Consider the following 19,076-nt stretch of genomic DNA (forward strand, 5'->3'; position numbering starts at 1 on the left):
AATGTTAAGCCTGACCTTGAGCGACATTGGCAATGCAACGCCTGCACCAAGTATGGGAAAATACACGATATTCATATATTCATATACGGATGTACATACATACATACATACATATATACGATATATCTAAGGTCATTAAATGTACAGTTTCCCGGTTTCAAAAGCAATACGCTATAAGTTAGCAATCAACTCGGGCTTTGAGCTCATATAAATATACATATACACCCACACATGCGTGTATATGCAAATACATGTGACCTGTGCTGAGAGAGGCTTAGAGTTGAAAATGTCCTAAATAAGAACGAAAGCGATAGTTGCAGCACTGTAAATACTTTTTGTTTTGTTTTGCTGAATAATTTCCTAGACTTAGGGAAATTTGTTCAATATGTAAATAAATGCAGTGACGCCGCTGTTGCTGGGAATTAGATGTACATTGGCTCAAAAACTAATTTTATCAGTCAAAATAATACACTTATGCAATTGTTAGCTAGCCAACATTATATTTAAAACGATCATTTTTATATACAAACATACATGCAGATTGTGTAAAGCCCAAATTGTTAATTGCTATTAATATTAATGCTGCTGTAACATGTAGACAAACATATGGACCACTGTGCGCCGTCAGCGTCAACTTGATGCCAATGCGAAAGCCAAGCTTCATTCGTTGTCGCTGATGGCAGCGTCGTTTATTAAAAGCGCAGAACTCGTGAGCTACGGACGTGTTTCTGCTACGCTCGAGCGCCTCGCTCATCTAATCTTCAGTTAACTTCGTTTACATCTCCGTCACCGTCTCCGTTACTGTCTCCGGTGCGGCGCATCTCTATCCCACAGTGACTGCGAGTCGTGAAATCGTGTCACAATTGATTGAATATTGTGTGCAAGCGGTACAAGCTAAAATAAATACGAGAAAAAAATTAATATTACATATTATTTGTATTTGGCAATAAGGTTTTTTTCTGTGTGCACGCCGGTGCAGATTTCGTCGTTCGCGTCGTCGTCGTCTTCGTCGTCGTTGCGGATTTTGTCATCCCTGACAGCATCAATTCGACCTGGTGGCTGTAGTTGTTGTTGTTGTTGTTGTCAGCATTGTTATTCTGCCTACGCGCTAATTATTCCTCGCGGGTTTCAACTCGAATGCGGCTTTTGGGCAATGCCCAATTCTAAATCGACGGTTGCGTGACAAATTCGAAAAAAGAAACACAAATCATACAAGGCAAGAACAACAACAACAGCAACGAGAAATATAACGTTATTCCGAATTGCCAAAATCGAAATGCAAACGCGCAGTTTGAAATACGGGCGACGCAGTCGCAGAGCTGCCGGCGTTACCGTTACGCTGCTGCTAGCTCTGGCGCTACTGAGGATCGACGCAGCAGCTGGAAGGCCTGGTATACATGCACCACATACATACGCACATACATATAATTCATTTCGGATTCCAATTGGAAGCCGATTGGATTTACGATTTTGATACCAATTCGAATTCGTAACCAATTCGCATAGACATACGATATTTAATTAGTGTTTGCTTTTTAATTTCCTTTTCGCCTTTCGTCTATTTGCGTTTCTGTGTTTCGTGTTGCTTACTCCAATTACGTCTTTATACGCATGTTATTTCAAACTAAAGATTCACTTATCTAGCTCAGTGTGAAACCTATGCTAATTCGTGTTGAATCAAATATGTGCAACCGAAATTGATTGAGTTTACATCATTAAACAAACAAGTTAATCAATCAATATTTGGGTATATCTATTTGGGCTACAAAAATAAGCAATTAATTTGATAATTAAACAAATTATTTCATTATGAAAATTAATTACAAAATTTACAATGTTTGTATTATTAAACAATTATATTTTTGAAAGAAAAATATATTAAATACGCATTAATATAAATATATTTTTTGCGTAAATAAAATTTTTGTTTATTTTATTTTTTATTAAATACCATAATCAATTATTAAATTAATATTTTCTTATATGAAAATTTGATCAAATATTTGTTAAGTGATGAAAATTCAATCAATTATTTTTTATAATTTAAATTTCTCAACTATTTATAATATTTAATAAAATGTATTTTAATAATAATCCTTTTTAATGCACATATTTCATAAAATTTTAATGTGATAATCAACTGTCTGTGTTTTTTTTTCTCCAACTGTAACTAAGTTTATTTCTTAAGTATTAACTAACGTTTATTTTATGTTATCTATTATTTAAGTCTACATATCTATTTATCTTTGTCCTTTGAGTCTCTGTTTGAACTGTTCCCTAACTTATCAACCAATTGTTACTAATTCCCAGCACATGCACCAACTCATCTAACTGAATGAAATCACTCGATTCTCATCTGTTTTCTAATCAGCCTAAATACTTTGGGTTTTAGTCATTCCGACATTGCATAGGAGTGAATCAGTGATGATTCGGGATGAAGTAAACAAGTAGAAGACTATTTGTTAGTGAAGGTTTTAACTGAGCTGTAGTCGAAACAAAGATCAGAGTAAATCTTTTTCACTGAGATATTCCCCTCTCTGTCTCCTTGGCTCTCACTGTTACTTTTTTTTCGCCCTCTTCTCTTCTCTTATGTATGTATATCTCTCCTTATTTCCTGCCGACTCTATTTCCGTCTCTCCCTACTTCTATAACACTCCAAATGTTTTTTTCTGTTCTCAAATTTGCTCGGTGTCTTTCTATCTCTCTCTCTCTCTCTGTCTGTCTCTGCTTAAGATCTGATTCAGTTCTCCGACTCACATACAGGAAGTCTCAAATACCTTTCGACTATAGTCCAATACTTGATTACTAAATTTCATCGAAATGCTGTACGCCTGTGTTCAGTTTCCATGGGTTTCCATGCATCATGCAGTGAATCGGGGGAACTTGCCGGACACTCATCCATGCCGATCATCAAATTAGAGTTAATAAATAACTGCGATTCATGACATTTAAGATGTTTTCGAGCTTTCGATATATCAAATGAGCAAATGTGTTAGTCACAAACTGGACAAATCCCATCGAACTGGCCAAAATAAGGCGTCAGCTTAATACAGGAAAAAAAAAAAGCAGAAAAAATAAATAAACAGATTTGGCCGATGGCGACAAAAACGTTCAATTCCCAAAGGCAACAAAGGGTAAATGAAACTCGAGAAGCCGCCGGCTCAAAGCAAACAACAACAACAACAACAACAATAACAAAAGTTATGTAAGAGCCAGATGACATGACTGGCAAGGCTTCATCAGCCTCAGCTTCAGCTTCAGCTTCAGTTGCAGTTTCATCTTTGGGGTTTTTGATTTCCACTTTTTCTTCATCTTCTTCTTCTTCTTCTTCTTCATTTTCGGCTTCACTTTGAGCTGCTGATGCTGCTGGAAGGGACGACCTCTGGGATGCGTCTATCATTATCTCAGCTGCTACTTTAAAAGGCTGTTCATCTTCAGCCTCTGGCCTCTGGGACGGGGGCAGCTCGACAAGTTCATAAATTGTTATGACAATTTGTTAAGCTTGTTTGCAACTGTTCAAACGTTTCTTCTTCAATTTTTCTCAGTTTATTTATTTAACTTTTTTTTTCGTTTTCCTGTTTTGTGGGTCATGGAGCGCCCCCACAAAAAAGAGGTTAATTGCATTTAAGACACGCCGCAAGTTATGGGACTTATAGATAAATACGTTTAAGCTGATTATATAAAAGCTGCAGCATATTTAGTCAATACAAAAAAAATTATATTATATAAATTCTATGGCTCAAGTGTCTGGTTTAACTATGCTGACAAGTATTCGAAATCCGCTTTGTAGATTTTCTGAGGTGTTTATAAGCCGGGCTGTATTATGGATCATAGTTAGATAAGACTAGATTAGACTAAATTATAGTTATAGAGAAGATATGTAGAAGGTATACAGAAGCAGGCGTATAAGTTCAAGTACTCAATATGTTTCTACTTGTATTCCTTTGAGCTAATCTCGTATTCCTCAAGCGCGAAAGTTACCAAATTTGCTATATAGACTCTACTAAAGTTAACTCTCTATATGGATAATTCCTTTTTTTGAATTGTCTAAATAATTCTTCATAAATAACGCATATTAAAGTGTGTAAGGTGTGTAACGATATCAATTCATATGTTTGCCAGATTTATTGAACCCTGTTTACCATCCAGTATATCAACTCAAACAGCTTTATAAGCTCTATAGCAAAAGCAGAGATTCGTCCATTGTTTAACATTATCTCAAAGACAATACATCAGTGTCCAATTGTGTTGCTGTCTTTTCTTTTGGTTTTATGGCCATAATCAATTATTGTTTAACGATTTTCTCTAGCCGCTATTCACACGATCTGCTCGAACAGCTACTCCAATGAATATATATCGTTAAAGACTCTTGACTGTACGTGATAATTAACAAATTCGCAAAGATTTTATAGGCAGCTGCTGTTGTTGTTGTTGTTGTAGTGCACAATTAGTTAGCCTCATAATGAAAACTTTGGCTTGGCTGTTTCGTTTTTTCCATAATTTTTCGTGATTTATTTTGGCTATTGTATTTTTGTATTTTTTTTTCTATATATATATGCCCAAAGTGCAGCCTGAAAAGTTTCATAATGTCTTAATAGACCAGCACAATAAGCCCTGATATAGATTTTAACCGTTTATTATAATTGATAATCTGCGACGTATTTCATGAGACGTTTCTTACGTCACTAATGGGTTTTTCGATATCATGGGATTAATAAGTGCAAATTACCACACATTAATGGGAAAAAAACCGAAATTAAAAGCAAAATCGAAATCACAATGAAATTCATATTGAAAATCTGCGTGAGTCGTGAGATCAGTTGCCCAACCATTCGAAATCTAAGTAATTATGATATATTGATCAATGGATTGAAGCTGATGAGAGATTTATGTGAAATGTTTGTTTAATTTGTATATTTCAGTTTGATTTAGCCAATTTTAATAGTTCAATGTGAGCTTTGGCATATTTAGAAGTAGGCGTGGCAAGCCTATAAAGTCTATATATTCTTAAACAGAATGTTCAGCTGAGTTCTAAGTCCTTGGAATGTTGTTGTTAAATAAATTTTCTCTTAATAATAAATTTTATTATTATTAAGAGAAAATTTATTTAAATTTTATATTAAACTTTTTTACTCGATCATAGAACACACGAATTTAAGGGCTAAAATTCTTTAATATGGTATATATATAGATTCTCTAGATTCTCCATTTTCTCCTTTCACGGAACAGAAAAATTCTCTTCTGACTATCTATACAAATTTATTATAGATATAAACTCTAAGAATTTGACCTCATATCCTTAGAAACGATCTACTAACTTATCTATAATAATATATAATAATTCTTATAGAATTTGAGCTTATATAAAGAATTATATTATTGTAGATCTATTAACTTATCTATAATAATTTATAACAATTCTTATACATTTTGAGTTTATATAAAGAATTATATTATTCTAGATCTTTAGAAAAGACTTAACTCGAATTCGTTTATTATCTGACTGGGGTTCGTCTCGACTAATCGGGTATTCCCTGGTCAGCCACACCCGACTATACCGACTCATTTCTTCAATTTCTGCAGCGAGACACCTCGATTAAGGCAATTAATTATTGACAATCATAAAGAAACACAACAAAATTTCAGAGCTGACAATAAAATATTATTTACGAGCGCGAATTGTTTAGCTTTTTTGGCCTTTGCTCAGCTGGGGAGCTGTGCGTGGGCAGTGTGATTTTCAACAGCTAAATAAGTCGATAATTCAAGGCCCAAGATAATGCGATGATCGCGGGATGAGCATAATGAAATTTGATTGTTATCAGCCCAAACATGAAGGCTGAAGGCAAAAACAAAAAGCTTGTCAAAGCAACTGTAAAACAGAAAAGTGCAAAAAAGCGACAAAAAAACAGTTGGAATTATGACATTGTCTGTGCTCAGAGTGGGTGCAGATGTCGTGAAGTCGCCGATCAATTAAAACTTTAATTCAATATGACAAAACAAAAAAATCAAATAAAAGATCAAAACAAAAATAAAACAATAAAAATTTAATTGGCAGTGAACTTGAGGGGCAAAAGCTGAATTTGACTAGTTTTACGAATATTTCGATTGACAATAAAACAAAAGGTTTCGCCTAATACTCGGAACTAGTTGGGATCGCAGTATTGTAGATTTGCACAAAATTTCATTAGAATTTTTTATTGTTAATTACAACAGATGAGATCTGAGAATAAATTAAACAACGCGCTGGCAACACTTTCCCAGTCTCAAGATGTTGCCGAGATAAGTATATATATACCTAGTTATATTGTAAGCATCCGATATTTGTATATCTTTAGTGAATTCATATTTATGCGTTGCTAAAGTTCAGGGCTTAAGACTTCTGATCAAACTTGAGCAGCATCATTTGTCAGCTGCCATAGATAAGCCTAGCTGGAAGATAGATACATATGTAAAGTATGCCCCATTGTTTACTTACAAACATGGCGAATATGAATGCAAAATAGACAATAAACATCCACAGCAAATCATTTATATACATTATATATAGTTAAATTGATATGCACATATGTTTAGCAGCCGGAACTTGTCTAGAATTCCAGAGAGCGCCCATCAAAATCTATCAGCTCGAGCTCTGTAACTGTGTGTGTGCCCAGGAATTTATTGCTAAAATAGCACAGTCAATAATTTATTTGTATATTAATTGCCTAAACTCGAATAAAGGTTTTTGTTTGGTATTTCGCCAGGTTCTAATTATATTAAAAATTATTCACAGTTTTATTTGTTTTCATAATCTGCCATCAGAAATGGGTGACCAAAATGTGGTTTGGTTGGTTCAGCACTAGGCGGGTTTCCTGGAAGGTATTTGATATAAATATATATAAAAAATGTAGACTATTATGAGCCCTGCAGTCTAATAACTAAACTGGATTGCCATAAATTATAGATGAATAAAAATATATATGATCTCCATATCCATAAACAAATCTTAACTATTTATCACTTTATAACAAGTTAAAAAAAAAAATAATATAAAATTTAAATTAAAATAAAAGAAAAAACTACTTTGTTACCCTCGTGGCATGACTAATAAATAGGCGGACATGCTAGATTGCATCTAGACCTCGTGCCGATGATTGGAAGATATTTAATAACGTCGGTTAGTTGTCTATGAATCTATTAGAGAATCGCAATGAGAGATGTTAATAAGTTAGTTAGTTAGTTAGTCAGTCAGCTAGTCAGTTGAGGCTAGTTCTGAGCGGGCGTGGCCTTTGATGGATAAGGCTAGACTGATCAAGTTTTACTGGTTTACTTCGTGAGTTCAAGCGCGAAAAAAGAAATATCCCCAGGTTAAATGAAATGTGAACCAGCTAGATGTCAGATGAGCTTTTGCAACTAGTTCTCTGTGGAATCTAGTTCTGAAAATGTTTTATCTATTTTAATGTGTACAATTATCTCTTATATTGTGCTCTCAATGACGGAAATTATAAAATCGAGTATTTATGGGCTATAGCTTGGGATGTGGAAAGAAGAGCTGGGGCTAGATTGAGATAAAATGGAATAACTCTAGGCAATTGATCGATGCAATCGGTTGTATATTATTATTTTATGGCATAAATATAAAGAACTAAATTATTATTATTATTATTATTATTTTTTTTTTTTTTTTTCATTTAAAACAAAAGGCAATAATTATGGATAGAGAGATAATATCTTGCTGTCTGCTTTATTCTGATGCCCTAATCCCAAATAAACCTATTAATAAATTCTATTAAATGTTAACCTTTGAGCCAAGCATATCTACATATATCAAATGCCAAACCTCCATTTACAACTATTTAAATGATAAAATCTCTTTTGCTTAAGTCTTTATCAATTCGCCAAGGCTTGTTAACACTATAAAAGCTGAAATCTCTGTTGCAAACTGCAAATTTCTCTAGTTACAATTCAGTGAAGACAGATATTGGAATGAACATGAGACAACTCGAAAATACTTTCCTTGTTGATGTAATGTAATTGATTGATAAAACAGACAAATTCCATGCACTTTGAGCTACATGATTGAGACACATTTTTGTTTGGGGCCAGCGGTGAGCAAACATCTCGGCTCAAGCTCAACCAAAACAAAAGACTCAGGCAACGAACTTGATTGACTGCCAATCACACTGCGAGGGGGAGGGCGGGGCAGAGGGAGAGACAGCGCAACGAAATAGTACAAATCTTAATTTACTTATTGACCTACCTGGCACAAGTAACGCCACAGGCAATGAGTGAGTGTGCAAGTGTGTGTGTGTGTATGTGTGTGTGTGTAAGTGTGTTATGTGTCAACCGAAAAGTTGCATTGAAATAGCAACAGCAACAGCAGCTGGAAGATACAGCAAATAAGAGTGCTCTATCTGGAAATGCATGACTGTTAGATACCCTGTTATCATGGGCTTTGACTGGCATACAACACGCACACACACATACCAAAATATATGCAATTCCAATACAAGTGCGTGTAGGCTTTTGTATACTTCGAGAATGGAGAACTTGAGAACTTGATAACTTTAGCTAGCGCGGTTCTATTTGAATAAAAAGTTCAGAGTATAGACAATCAGAATTAAAGTTAGATATCTATTAAACAGATTATTCTATTCAATTGTTGGATGGAAATACAGTAAAATATTTTCAAATTTCAAAGTAAATTGTGTAATAGTCAGAGACAAACGCATAGAAATTTTCTATGATTTCCAAGTAAAGATTGTGTAATGATATTAACGATGTGATCAAGTTTTTGCTTCACTATGACTTTTTAGAGACATTAAAGTATCACATCGAAAACTGTCTGAAGCTAACTGAATGAGGGGATTATAGTAAAGGTATCCTATTTCATATGCGTAAGCAAATTATTCTCTGTTTTGGACTTCTCGTGAATTATGCTCTTTAGCTTCAGAGATCTGTAAACAATTGAAGTGTTGCTAGCGTAGAATACTTGGAATATGAGCGAAGGGTTCAGGTTATTTAATAGTCGGGCAGCTAGAGACTAGAGACTCGAGAACTTTGATGAATTATTCAGCAAAAGTGATAAATTTCTACTGCTTATGGTATGTCTACATAATCTATATAAACACATATATATTAGTGTATATATACATAAATATCTATATACTCTATCTTAGTATATATTTATTTGCTTTTATATCTATTGCTTTTATATTTATATCTATTAAAAAATATGATTTGAAGTTTTATTACAAATACGAAAAGACTTTTCGACTACCCAATATATAAATATACGAAATGAGGGAAACCCTAGAGGCAGATAGACAAAAGTAACTGGATAGACTACACTGCTGAGGCTGTTCAAGAATGTATAGACTTTATGGATTGTACAGCTCCATACTCCAGCTGTAGCATAACCTAGAGCAGCAACAGTATGCCCTGGCTCTTTACTCAAGTACAGGGTATACACAAAAGGCAACCGCAGCTTCCAAGTAAAGGAGACAAAGACCCAACATCTAGGCACCTACATACATATACATTTATAGAGCATTTAAGCCAATGTCAATCAATCAGCGACAGCAGCCAGCAATGGCAGCCAAATTGCCACACAGAGCCACCCAAGGGGCTGCCACATCAGTTTCATCTTCTTCTTCGCTTCCACTGTTTCTAACATTCTTTTAGCTTCTTTTTGTTTTGTTTTTGTTTTGGTGGATGTCAGCAAATTGCAGCCATTGCCACTCACATAAACCAGCTCATGCACACACCCACTCACACACACCCACACACACACTCATCTGTCTACACACATGCAAACCACAAGAAACAACAACAACAAAAACAACAACCAAATTTCCCCCCCTTCTCCGCAGATGTGCGGCAATCGCCGTTTTCATTAGAATTGCAGCCACCGCTGGCTGAGGCCGCGGCGGGCGATGCCTTCAATGCGGGCAGCGAGCGAGCCATCGATAGCTATGGCAATCCGATCGATGCACTGCGTCCGATCGATACGCCCGATGGGCGGAAGGTGGTCAGCGCGCAGGGCCTGCAATTCGAGATACCCAATTATGCGTCGGGCATCACTGAGATACGAAAGCCGGCCGATGATCTGCTGCCACCGCATATTGGTGAGTTCACAACAACAGCTGGAGCAACCAAAGCGACAACAGCAACAGCAACAGCAACAACAAAGGCAGCAACAACAACAACAACAACAACAGCAGCCACAATTTCATCCACATTACGCAATAGAATTAATCAAAAGCGCAATACTCAAGCAGCTTTAGTAAATTCCACAAATAGCATAAGTATCACAGCCACGCCCTCATCCACAGCCACACTCCCCGTCACATATGTAGCACCACTAACACAATCTGAATCGCAGCTGGATTCAGCACATGCCAAGCGCGAATCATCTGGTCAGCAATATAAGATTACAGCAGCCAGTGCCCAGCACGCCCCGCCCACATTCACCCTGCTCACACTCAATCCAGAATTTAGGCCCATAGACAGCCCCCGACCCCGACCCCGACCCCGACCCCGACCCATAACCAAAGCAAACAATGATAGCCTTGCCTTGATCGCATACTCAACTCCAACTCCGACTCCTTCCCAACTAGATGCCATAGCCGTGGCGGTGCCCAGTACGGACATCGATAGCACCGACAGCACCTCATTCGCACCAGCACCAGATACATCACTAACACCACCCAAGCATGAATCATCAACAACAACAACCATCGATGCCGATGCCGATGTCGCTGTGGAGGTGGAGCAGGCGCAGCTGGTGCCCCTGAACCAGCAGCAGCCGGAGGAGAGTGCTCAGGCGCCGCTGCAGACGGACGGCACGCTGCCCGACTATCTGCTGGAGCTGCAACAGCAGGACAAGGACATCGCTGGACCTGTGCCCTGGACACCGGCACCGAATGCTGCGCCACTCAGTGTGATTGCCTGGGATCTGCTGCCGCCGCTGGAGGCACAGCGCGAGTCGGAGCCACACATCATCACCGAGCAGCAGCCCACCAAGCATGTGGTGGGCGTGGAGCAGCCCGGCAGCCACAACATACGCGTGAGCCTGAGCAGCGGCCAGGGCCTGTCGCCCGTGGCGCCGGCACCGCTCAAGCCAGGCCAAGTGGCTGTGGTGCCCGTACCCGTGCACGACGGACCCGAGGCACATGGCACCAATGCACATGTGGGCACCACCACGCCACGCAACGGCGCCAGGTTTCCCAATCGTCATCGCGGCACAGTTCATTACAGCACAGCCTCGGCCACACAGCGGCCACGCAGCACCACTAGCACTACTACTACCACCACCACCACCAGCACCACCACCACTACGCCACCACCACCACCAACAACAACGACAACTAGAAGAGTGACCACAACCAGCACACGCAGCCCGCCACGCTCCACAACGCCCCTGGATCCGTCCACCTTCTATAAGCTGGAGAACGAGGAGGCCTACGCCTACACGCTGCCGCCCTGGCTGCAGGAGGTAACCGATCCGGATCTGGATGTCGCCGTCACCTTCATAGTGCCCACCGACAACGACCAGTACAACCACACGGTGCCGGAGGATCTGGAGCCACCGTTTGAGCCGTTTGTGGACTTGAGCAATATTCAGCTGACGCCGCCTCCTGTAAGCAGCAGCACCACCAGCACCACCAGCAGACCCAGCACAACAACGAGAACAACTACGACGACTACGAGACGTCCGTCGACCACAACAACTCAAGCACCAGCACCAATAGCAGCGCGCACCACTCAAGCACCCATTTTCAGAGCACAAACCACCCAATGGTCGCATGCCAAGAGCCAATTGATAACAACAACCACAACAACATCCACAGCTCCGCCGTCCGTTGAGCCGAATCCCTTTGACTCGTCCACGTTGCCGCCCTGGCTGCAGGGCTTCGACTATCCCGATGTGGGTCCCGGCGTGCCCTATGATCCCGAGAACTTTAAGGATGTGCCGGAAACAAAGCCGGGAGGTATTAAACCTAATGACTTTCAGCCTCATGGCTTTGCCAGTAGATCTCAGTCAAGCGATGCAGCAGCCACAACAACAACCAGCTCAGTGCCAACATCATCAACATCAGCAACAACAACAACAACAACTGCTACAACAATAGCAAACACTGCTAACACTGCTTTCCCATCAAAAGTCACGCTTACGCTTCCAGCCAGCAGCAGCAGCAGCGATGGCCATGAGTTGACTAGAACTGTGGAGCCGCCGCTGGTGCTGATGCCGCCCGTCGCTAGCAGCGACGACTCATCATCCACATTGAGCAGTCCTGCGGCGACTGGCCACACACAAGATCCCACTACAAACTCCTTAACGCATTTTGCAGAACGCTTCGATGCGCCACCTGTTGGCCAGACAACGGAAACGAAAACCGCCGCCGAGCAGCAGTTCCCACCGTTCAATGCGGTCAGTGCGGGCAGTGCGGGCGACATCCCGAAGGTGGAGTACACCAAGAGCGACGGCGGCAAGGTCATAAGCACGCCCATCCACGTACAGCGTCCGGGTGAGTCTTTGGCTGGAATTTTCTGGCTGTGACCAAATAAACTAATTCCGATTCCTTGACAGAGCCAGCAGTGGTTAGCACCACATCGGCGCCAGCTGCCAATACGGGCAAGTATACGGGCGGATTTGGTGCGCCGGCGGGTCTGCTGCGTCCACTGAGCGGCACCAAGCCCGACATCTATGTGGCCGGCAACAATCACGAGTACAGCACACGCGTCAAGGCCAACCGAGTGCGTCCGGGCGCTGGAGCCGCTGCCACGGAAGCAGCCACTGCCGGCAATGGGGGCCGCTACACCGGCGGCTTTGGTGCGCCCAGCGGCGTGCTCAGTCCTCAGAATGTGCCCAGACCCTTCCAGCAGTCGCAGCAGTCGCAGCAGTCCAGCTCACAGGCATCCCAATTGGCTGGCGCCGCTTCGAGCCATCATCAGAGCCGCTTCGGCGGTCCGCCTGGCATCCTGGTGCCCTTCGACAATGTGCCGCGCACCGGTGCCAAGTAGGCGGCCAGGGGGCGTGGTGCATGTTGTATTGCAACTGCTGCAAGTACTTTAAATTATTTATAAAGCATGTATCTATGTTGAAGATCTTGAATTGAGAGCTCGATCTATACGTAAAGAAAACAACAAATCTATACGAATTTTGTGTCGCAACAAAAATTGAGATATATATATATATTATAGATATATATATATGTATGTGTATATATGCGCATACCATGTTAAATGTTATTTACATAATAAATAAATATTTAGAAAGATAATAAAAAGCATTTTCTATATTTAATTGGAGTTCAATTATAATTTCTTTCCTTTGGGTTTGTCTAAATAATGTTGAGGATGGTAAATGGGCATGTGGGGATATATAATATTATATATGTATATCTAATATTAATCAAGTTAGGCTAATATGATAATATAGCATACATACCATATTCTGTAATTCTCGCCTTATATATCCACTCGAAGCTGAAAAGAAGAAGAGAGAAAAAGGATAAATATAAAGCCGAGAGTTATGTCAACCTTAAAATATACTACTTTTATACTAATAATAACTGATGTAAGCCCTGAATTTTAAAAATTGATTACATGAATAAGAAAATTAAAATGTATTTAACAGATCATTAGCGCCTTCCACAAAAAAACAAAATCGTATTACTATGCCATTTCATGAACTGTAGGCTTACTTTTAGAGTTTATTACTTTGATATTAGTTTTGTAATACATTTACACATTTGATAATCAAAAATACATTAGGCCTATTAGCCAAAATAGGCGTAAAGTTACATTCATTGAATTTTACACGCAACGAATTACAGAAAAATAATGAAAAGCAATGTAATCACATTTAGTCACATGTGCGAGACTTTAATTTTGTAATATTTTGTATGCCGTATAGTTGAATTGATGAAATTTTAAATGACATTTAGCTAAAGTTTTTATTTTCCTTACCATTATTCAAATTAATAACAGCTACAAATATTAATTAAAATCGAACGCTAGATGGCTCTAATGGCTTTCTGTACTCCTGCAACTAACGAAATAAATACTTATCTCAATGCTAAATTCATTGTTTAAGATTTGTATACAAAACTAAGTTTATACACTTCAAAGCATAACATAAAAACATCATATTTATGATATTGCAATGTTTAACCATGTATTCATGTTAATACCGCAAGGTTTCTTAATTGGGAAGCTTAAATATTTTAAAAATAAATATCAGTTGATTGCGCGCTCTGTTTTCCATGTGTGTGTTTGTGTGCGCGCGCGCTTAAGCTTGAAGAGTTGCTATTTTAATACTTTACAGTCGCGTGAAGTTGGTGGCATACAAATGCGCGTGCGTCGCATAGCAGTCAGCTTTCTAATGCTCTCGTTTTGCTCAAACTTGCGCTGTGGGGTGGGCGTGACGTAAACGTCCTTCATTTGACTTTGAACTCGCCAAACGCGAACGCTCTATCTGAAGACTATTAGCCAGAGCAGTTGCAGTTGATTCCTGACGGGTGAACTGAGCGAAAGTAAAAGTGTGATCCAGGCAAAGTACAAAAAAAAGAAAATTTAATCATGTCGAAGATTGGTATTAATGGATTTGGCCGCATTGGTCGTCTGGTGCTGCGTGCCGCCATCGACAAAGGCGCCAGCGTCGTTGCTGTAAGTATAGCAAAAGCCGCTAAAATGTAATTGCGAAAAGAAAAATGTGTGAAATTTTCTTGGATTTGTGTAATTTGCAGGTTAACGATCCCTTCATCGATGTGAACTACATGGTCTACTTGTTCAAGTTCGATTCCACTCACGGCCGTTTCAAGGGCACCGTCTCCGCCGAGGGCGGCTTCCTGGTCGTCAATGGCCAGAAGATCACCGTGTTCAGTGAACGCGACCCCGCTAACATCAACTGGGCCAGCGCTGGCGCTGAGTACGTGGTTGAGTCCACTGGTGTCTTCACCACCACCGAGAAGGCCTCCACTCACTTGAAGGGCGGTGCCAAGAAGGTTGTCATCTCGGCTCCATCTGCCGATGCGCCCATGTTCGTGTGCGGCGTGAACTTGGATGCTTACAGCCCCGACATGAAGGTCGTGTCGAACGCCTCTTGCACCACCAACTGCTTGGCTCCATTGGCTAAGGTTATCAACGATAACTTCGAGATTGTGGAGGGTCTGATGACCACGGTGCATGCCACCACAGCCACCCAGAAGACCGTCGATGGCCCCTCCGGCAAGTTGTGGCGCGATGGCCGTGGTGCTGCCCAAAACATCATTCCAGCATCCACTGGCGCCGCCAAGGCCGTCGGCAAAGTCATTCCAGCTCTGAATGGCAAACTGACTGGCATGGCCTTCCGTGTGCCCACACCAAATGTGTCCGTTGTCGATTTGACTGTCCGCCTGGGCAAGGGCGCCACCTACGATGAAATCAAGGCTAAGGTACAGGAGGCCGCCAACGGTCCATTGAAGGGCATTCTGGGCTACACCGATGAGGAGGTCGTCTCCACTGACTTCCTCAGCGACACTCACTCGTCTGTGTTCGACGCCAAGGCTGGCATCTCGCTCAACGACAAGTTCGTCAAGCTGATTTCCTGGTACGACAACGAGTTCGGTTACTCCAACCGTGTCATTGACTTGATCAAGTACATGCAGAGCAAGGATTAAATCAATAAATAGCAGATCCAGCTAATACAATGTTAACTTCTCAATACGCACAAACAGGAGGTGTAGCATTTACATAACTATATAGATGAGAAGGCTCCGATATTCGCCCACATGAACACACAGCCACCCAATAAATACAAATACATATACATACACAAACACACACACACGCTTATAAGTTTATTGTGACATTTGTATGTGAATATGTATGTATGTGTATACATATGTATGTATTTGCATATGTTTTGTATTGTATTTCCAACAGCTCTTCTCTCTCCTGTTTGATGAACCGCGCAAATACAGTTACATCAATTATATAACCTAATCTCGTTACAAATAAATAAAAATAAAAACAAAAACCAAGAATTACAGCATTTTCATTCAACTTATGAAATTGAGTGGGTTCAAAAGGTCTATTGATTTTTCAGCCAGCTGAGAATGAAGGAAGTAAAGATCTCTCTAGTCGCTGAGCTGACTTGGCAACTATCAAACACATAAATGAAATAAATGCATAATAATGCGTAGGTATGTACATATAAAAAGAACATAGAAGACAACTAGATAATATAAAAATACACATACATATGTATGTACATATATATTTGTATATATTGAGATTTATAGGTAGATATGTTTGTAAGATTGTCAATACATATATGTATATGTATGTAAATAAAATTATATATGGGCACTCAACCAAAAGCTGAGTGATGTGAAACTGCCGGCCAACCAGCGTAAATGCCCTTGACATTGAACTTCCCAAAGTGACCCCGTAGCTGATAAGAGCATAGGCAAATTTGTTCGTAATCTTACAGCTATTTTCAATACCTGTGAAAAATATTAAACTTTATTATTAAAAGAGTTTTTGGCGGAGGCCTTTTATACACTTTCTTGTATGTGTGAAAATTCATGTAGCCTAACAGTGCCATTTTGAGTATAATGTTACCATAAAAGCTTACGTGCAATAGTTACCAGTGAAATGAAATTAAAATGATTAATAGAAACGGTATACGCGGCTCGGCTAATTACTAAACGAATGACGCATATTCCGAGAAACAACAACCATACAATTTCATCATTATTATTATTTATTTAACCATAATTTACAACTCGAATGGGGGCTATATTTGGGCTATACATTTTATAATAATCATGATCTATTATTATAATATTGAGTTTACAAGTTTTGAAAATACAAGCATCTCATATTAAACAATTTGTATTAAACAGATCATTAAACACACATAATGATCATATGTTCATGGTCATTATCAAAATAGTTATAATAGTAATGATTATTTAGCTCAGAATTATCATTTACAAAAAGTCTTAATGATGCCTATTATAATTATTATTTAAATAAATTAATATTGGAAATTATTATTTCTTAAAATTGGAATACACCATTCGATTATTATTATAATAATATTTCTAAAACAATAAATATATTTATGTAGATATTACAAAACAGTTGCAAACAAATTTATTAAAATATAAATAATTTTACTATTAAACACTAAAATTAGCTATAATTATTAACAACTTTCTTAGCTATAAATTATTTTAAATTATTTTAAATTATTATAAATTATTATAAATTATTATAAATTATTATGAATTATTATAAACTATTAAAAATGTTTATAAACTTTTAAAAAGTATTATAAATATTACAATTCACTTAATATACTTAATATTAGTAAGTAAATGTCGCTACATACCACACAAGCTCGCAGAAGAAGAAGACGAGGAGCACAGATCGCTAGGAGGCCCGGGACGCAACTGAAGCCGAGCTATAGCGGGGCTGCCCTTTATATGCGACAGTGAGGGTATGATGGAGTTGGGAGTGCTGCACATAAAGAGAACTGAGAACTGAGTTGGGCTGCATAGCATAGTCTGTCTGCCTAGCTCAAGGTCAAGTTTGATGTGGACAGAGAGACAGTCATATAGAGTATGCTCATATAGTCTAAGCACTCAGAATACATAAATGGAATAGAGTGAATTAGCTCTACGGTGTTTGGCAGTATAAACATTTTTGTAAAAGCTCTGATTAATTCAATTAAAATGATATACATATATGTATAAACAGCAAAGTAAATTATGGTTGTCAAGTTGTGCTAACAAATTAACTATTAACAGGCAAAGCCATGGAGCATTGGAGAGGCTTTCAATAGGCACATACAGTGCGAGAGAACTAAATAGGTTAAACAGTTTTGCAAGTTTAAAAATGTATATCTCTAGAACCTAAGCTTTGATTTCAATGAGAAAAATTTTAATATAGAAAAAATTTATTAGTTATGCTCATAAATTTTGACTAAACTTATATATATATATATATATATATATATGTGCATATATATATTTATACATATATGCATGTACATTTATCTAAGGCAAAGTTTTTTTTACAAAGATCAAATTATGTTTTTGATTTGCTTCCTATTCCTTTAAAATATATATATATATATAGATATGTATATAAAAATATATATGTATATATTATAACATGTATACATATAACCTATATACACATACTACATATATATACACATCATACATATATAAATCCTATTCAACAGGTACCCCCAATATATTTTGTTAAGGACAATCTGATTGCATGCCGAGCGAATTGCGAGTTGCACCCACAACAATCAAACAATTGAAACGATTAGAAGGCTGCTCCCTTTAGAGACGCCTCAATTTGTCAACAGAATTGGAAATGTCGTAAATCCAAATAAGCATGCATTAAACTCTAACCCATATACAATATTTTCGATTATGGCCAGCAAGAAGGAAGAGGAGCAGACATCGAGTGGATGTGGAGGGCAGCCAGACGATTCCAAGCTCTCTCAACTTGAACGTATGCAAATATCATAATTCTTCCAACGTCATAAAGCGAATAAGCAGCAGGGCGAGGATAGAAGGCCGTAGTCAGATGTCAGGTCGACCCAAGACACAACATTTCAATAGGCCACAAATATGACTTGGCCTGGCTTGTTGTAGGCTGTCCTGGCCGGGTCTGGTCTGATGGCGCATGTAAGGCAACACTGCAGCCGATTGCTTATGAGGGCAACCGAAACAAAAATTGTTTCGGCATGCCGCGAAGGTTGCTGCCACAAGCAAATGAGTGGAGAACACGCAATGTTTTGCATTTAGTTTTTTTTGGAGGGGGGCGGGGCGAGAGGGGGGTGTCTCAGACATCAAACTTATTTATTTACTCTAAAAACAATACAAGAAAATTAATAGCAATTTGCATAGTTTCATAAATATGTTGCAATAAATGTTCTTAACAAGTGAACACTATTGGGGGTACCATAAATGGGGAATGCCTTTTGGCATTAATAAGGCCTCACCTTAGCCAACTCGTATTGATTGGCCCAAACGTGTTGTCTGTCTGTCTGTCTGTCTGGGTTGGCAACTATCAGCCGTCAT

General features: G+C 38.9%; 2 protein-coding genes across 5 annotated transcripts; both read left to right on the forward strand.

The window, feature by feature from the left end:
- Window positions 1-672: 672 nt before the first annotated feature.
- On the forward strand, window positions 673-13,271 carry flap (flapper). 4 transcript variants are annotated; one of them, XM_089261593.1, is made up of 4 exons: window positions 673-1,391; window positions 9,852-11,972; window positions 12,333-12,509; window positions 12,572-13,271. In XM_089261593.1, exons 1-4 carry the CDS (start codon window positions 1,277-1,279, stop codon window positions 13,003-13,005), a joined length of 2,847 nt encoding a protein of 948 aa, XP_089117719.1. In that variant the 5' UTR covers window positions 673-1,276; the 3' UTR covers window positions 13,006-13,271. The 4 variants fall into 4 exon arrangements, with proteins under 4 accessions (XP_089117719.1, XP_089117720.1, XP_089117718.1 ...); XM_089261594.1 differs by having other exon boundaries at window positions 9,852-10,106; window positions 10,599-12,509; XM_089261592.1 differs by having other exon boundaries at window positions 9,852-12,509.
- A 1,150-nt stretch (window positions 13,272-14,421) lies between these two features.
- On the forward strand, window positions 14,422-16,010 carry LOC108652816 (glyceraldehyde-3-phosphate dehydrogenase 2). Its single transcript, XM_018103013.3, has 2 exons — window positions 14,422-14,652; window positions 14,733-16,010. Exons 1-2 carry the CDS (start codon window positions 14,566-14,568, stop codon window positions 15,642-15,644), a joined length of 999 nt encoding a protein of 332 aa, XP_017958502.2. The 5' UTR covers window positions 14,422-14,565; the 3' UTR covers window positions 15,645-16,010.
- Window positions 16,011-19,076: the final 3,066 nt, after the last annotated feature.

This window comes from Drosophila navojoa, chromosome 5 (genome assembly GCF_054131105.1).
Source record: "Drosophila navojoa isolate 15081-1374.11 chromosome 5, UAZ_NAV_1.0, whole genome shotgun sequence".
NCBI lineage: Eukaryota > Metazoa > Arthropoda > Insecta > Diptera > Drosophilidae > Drosophila > Drosophila navojoa.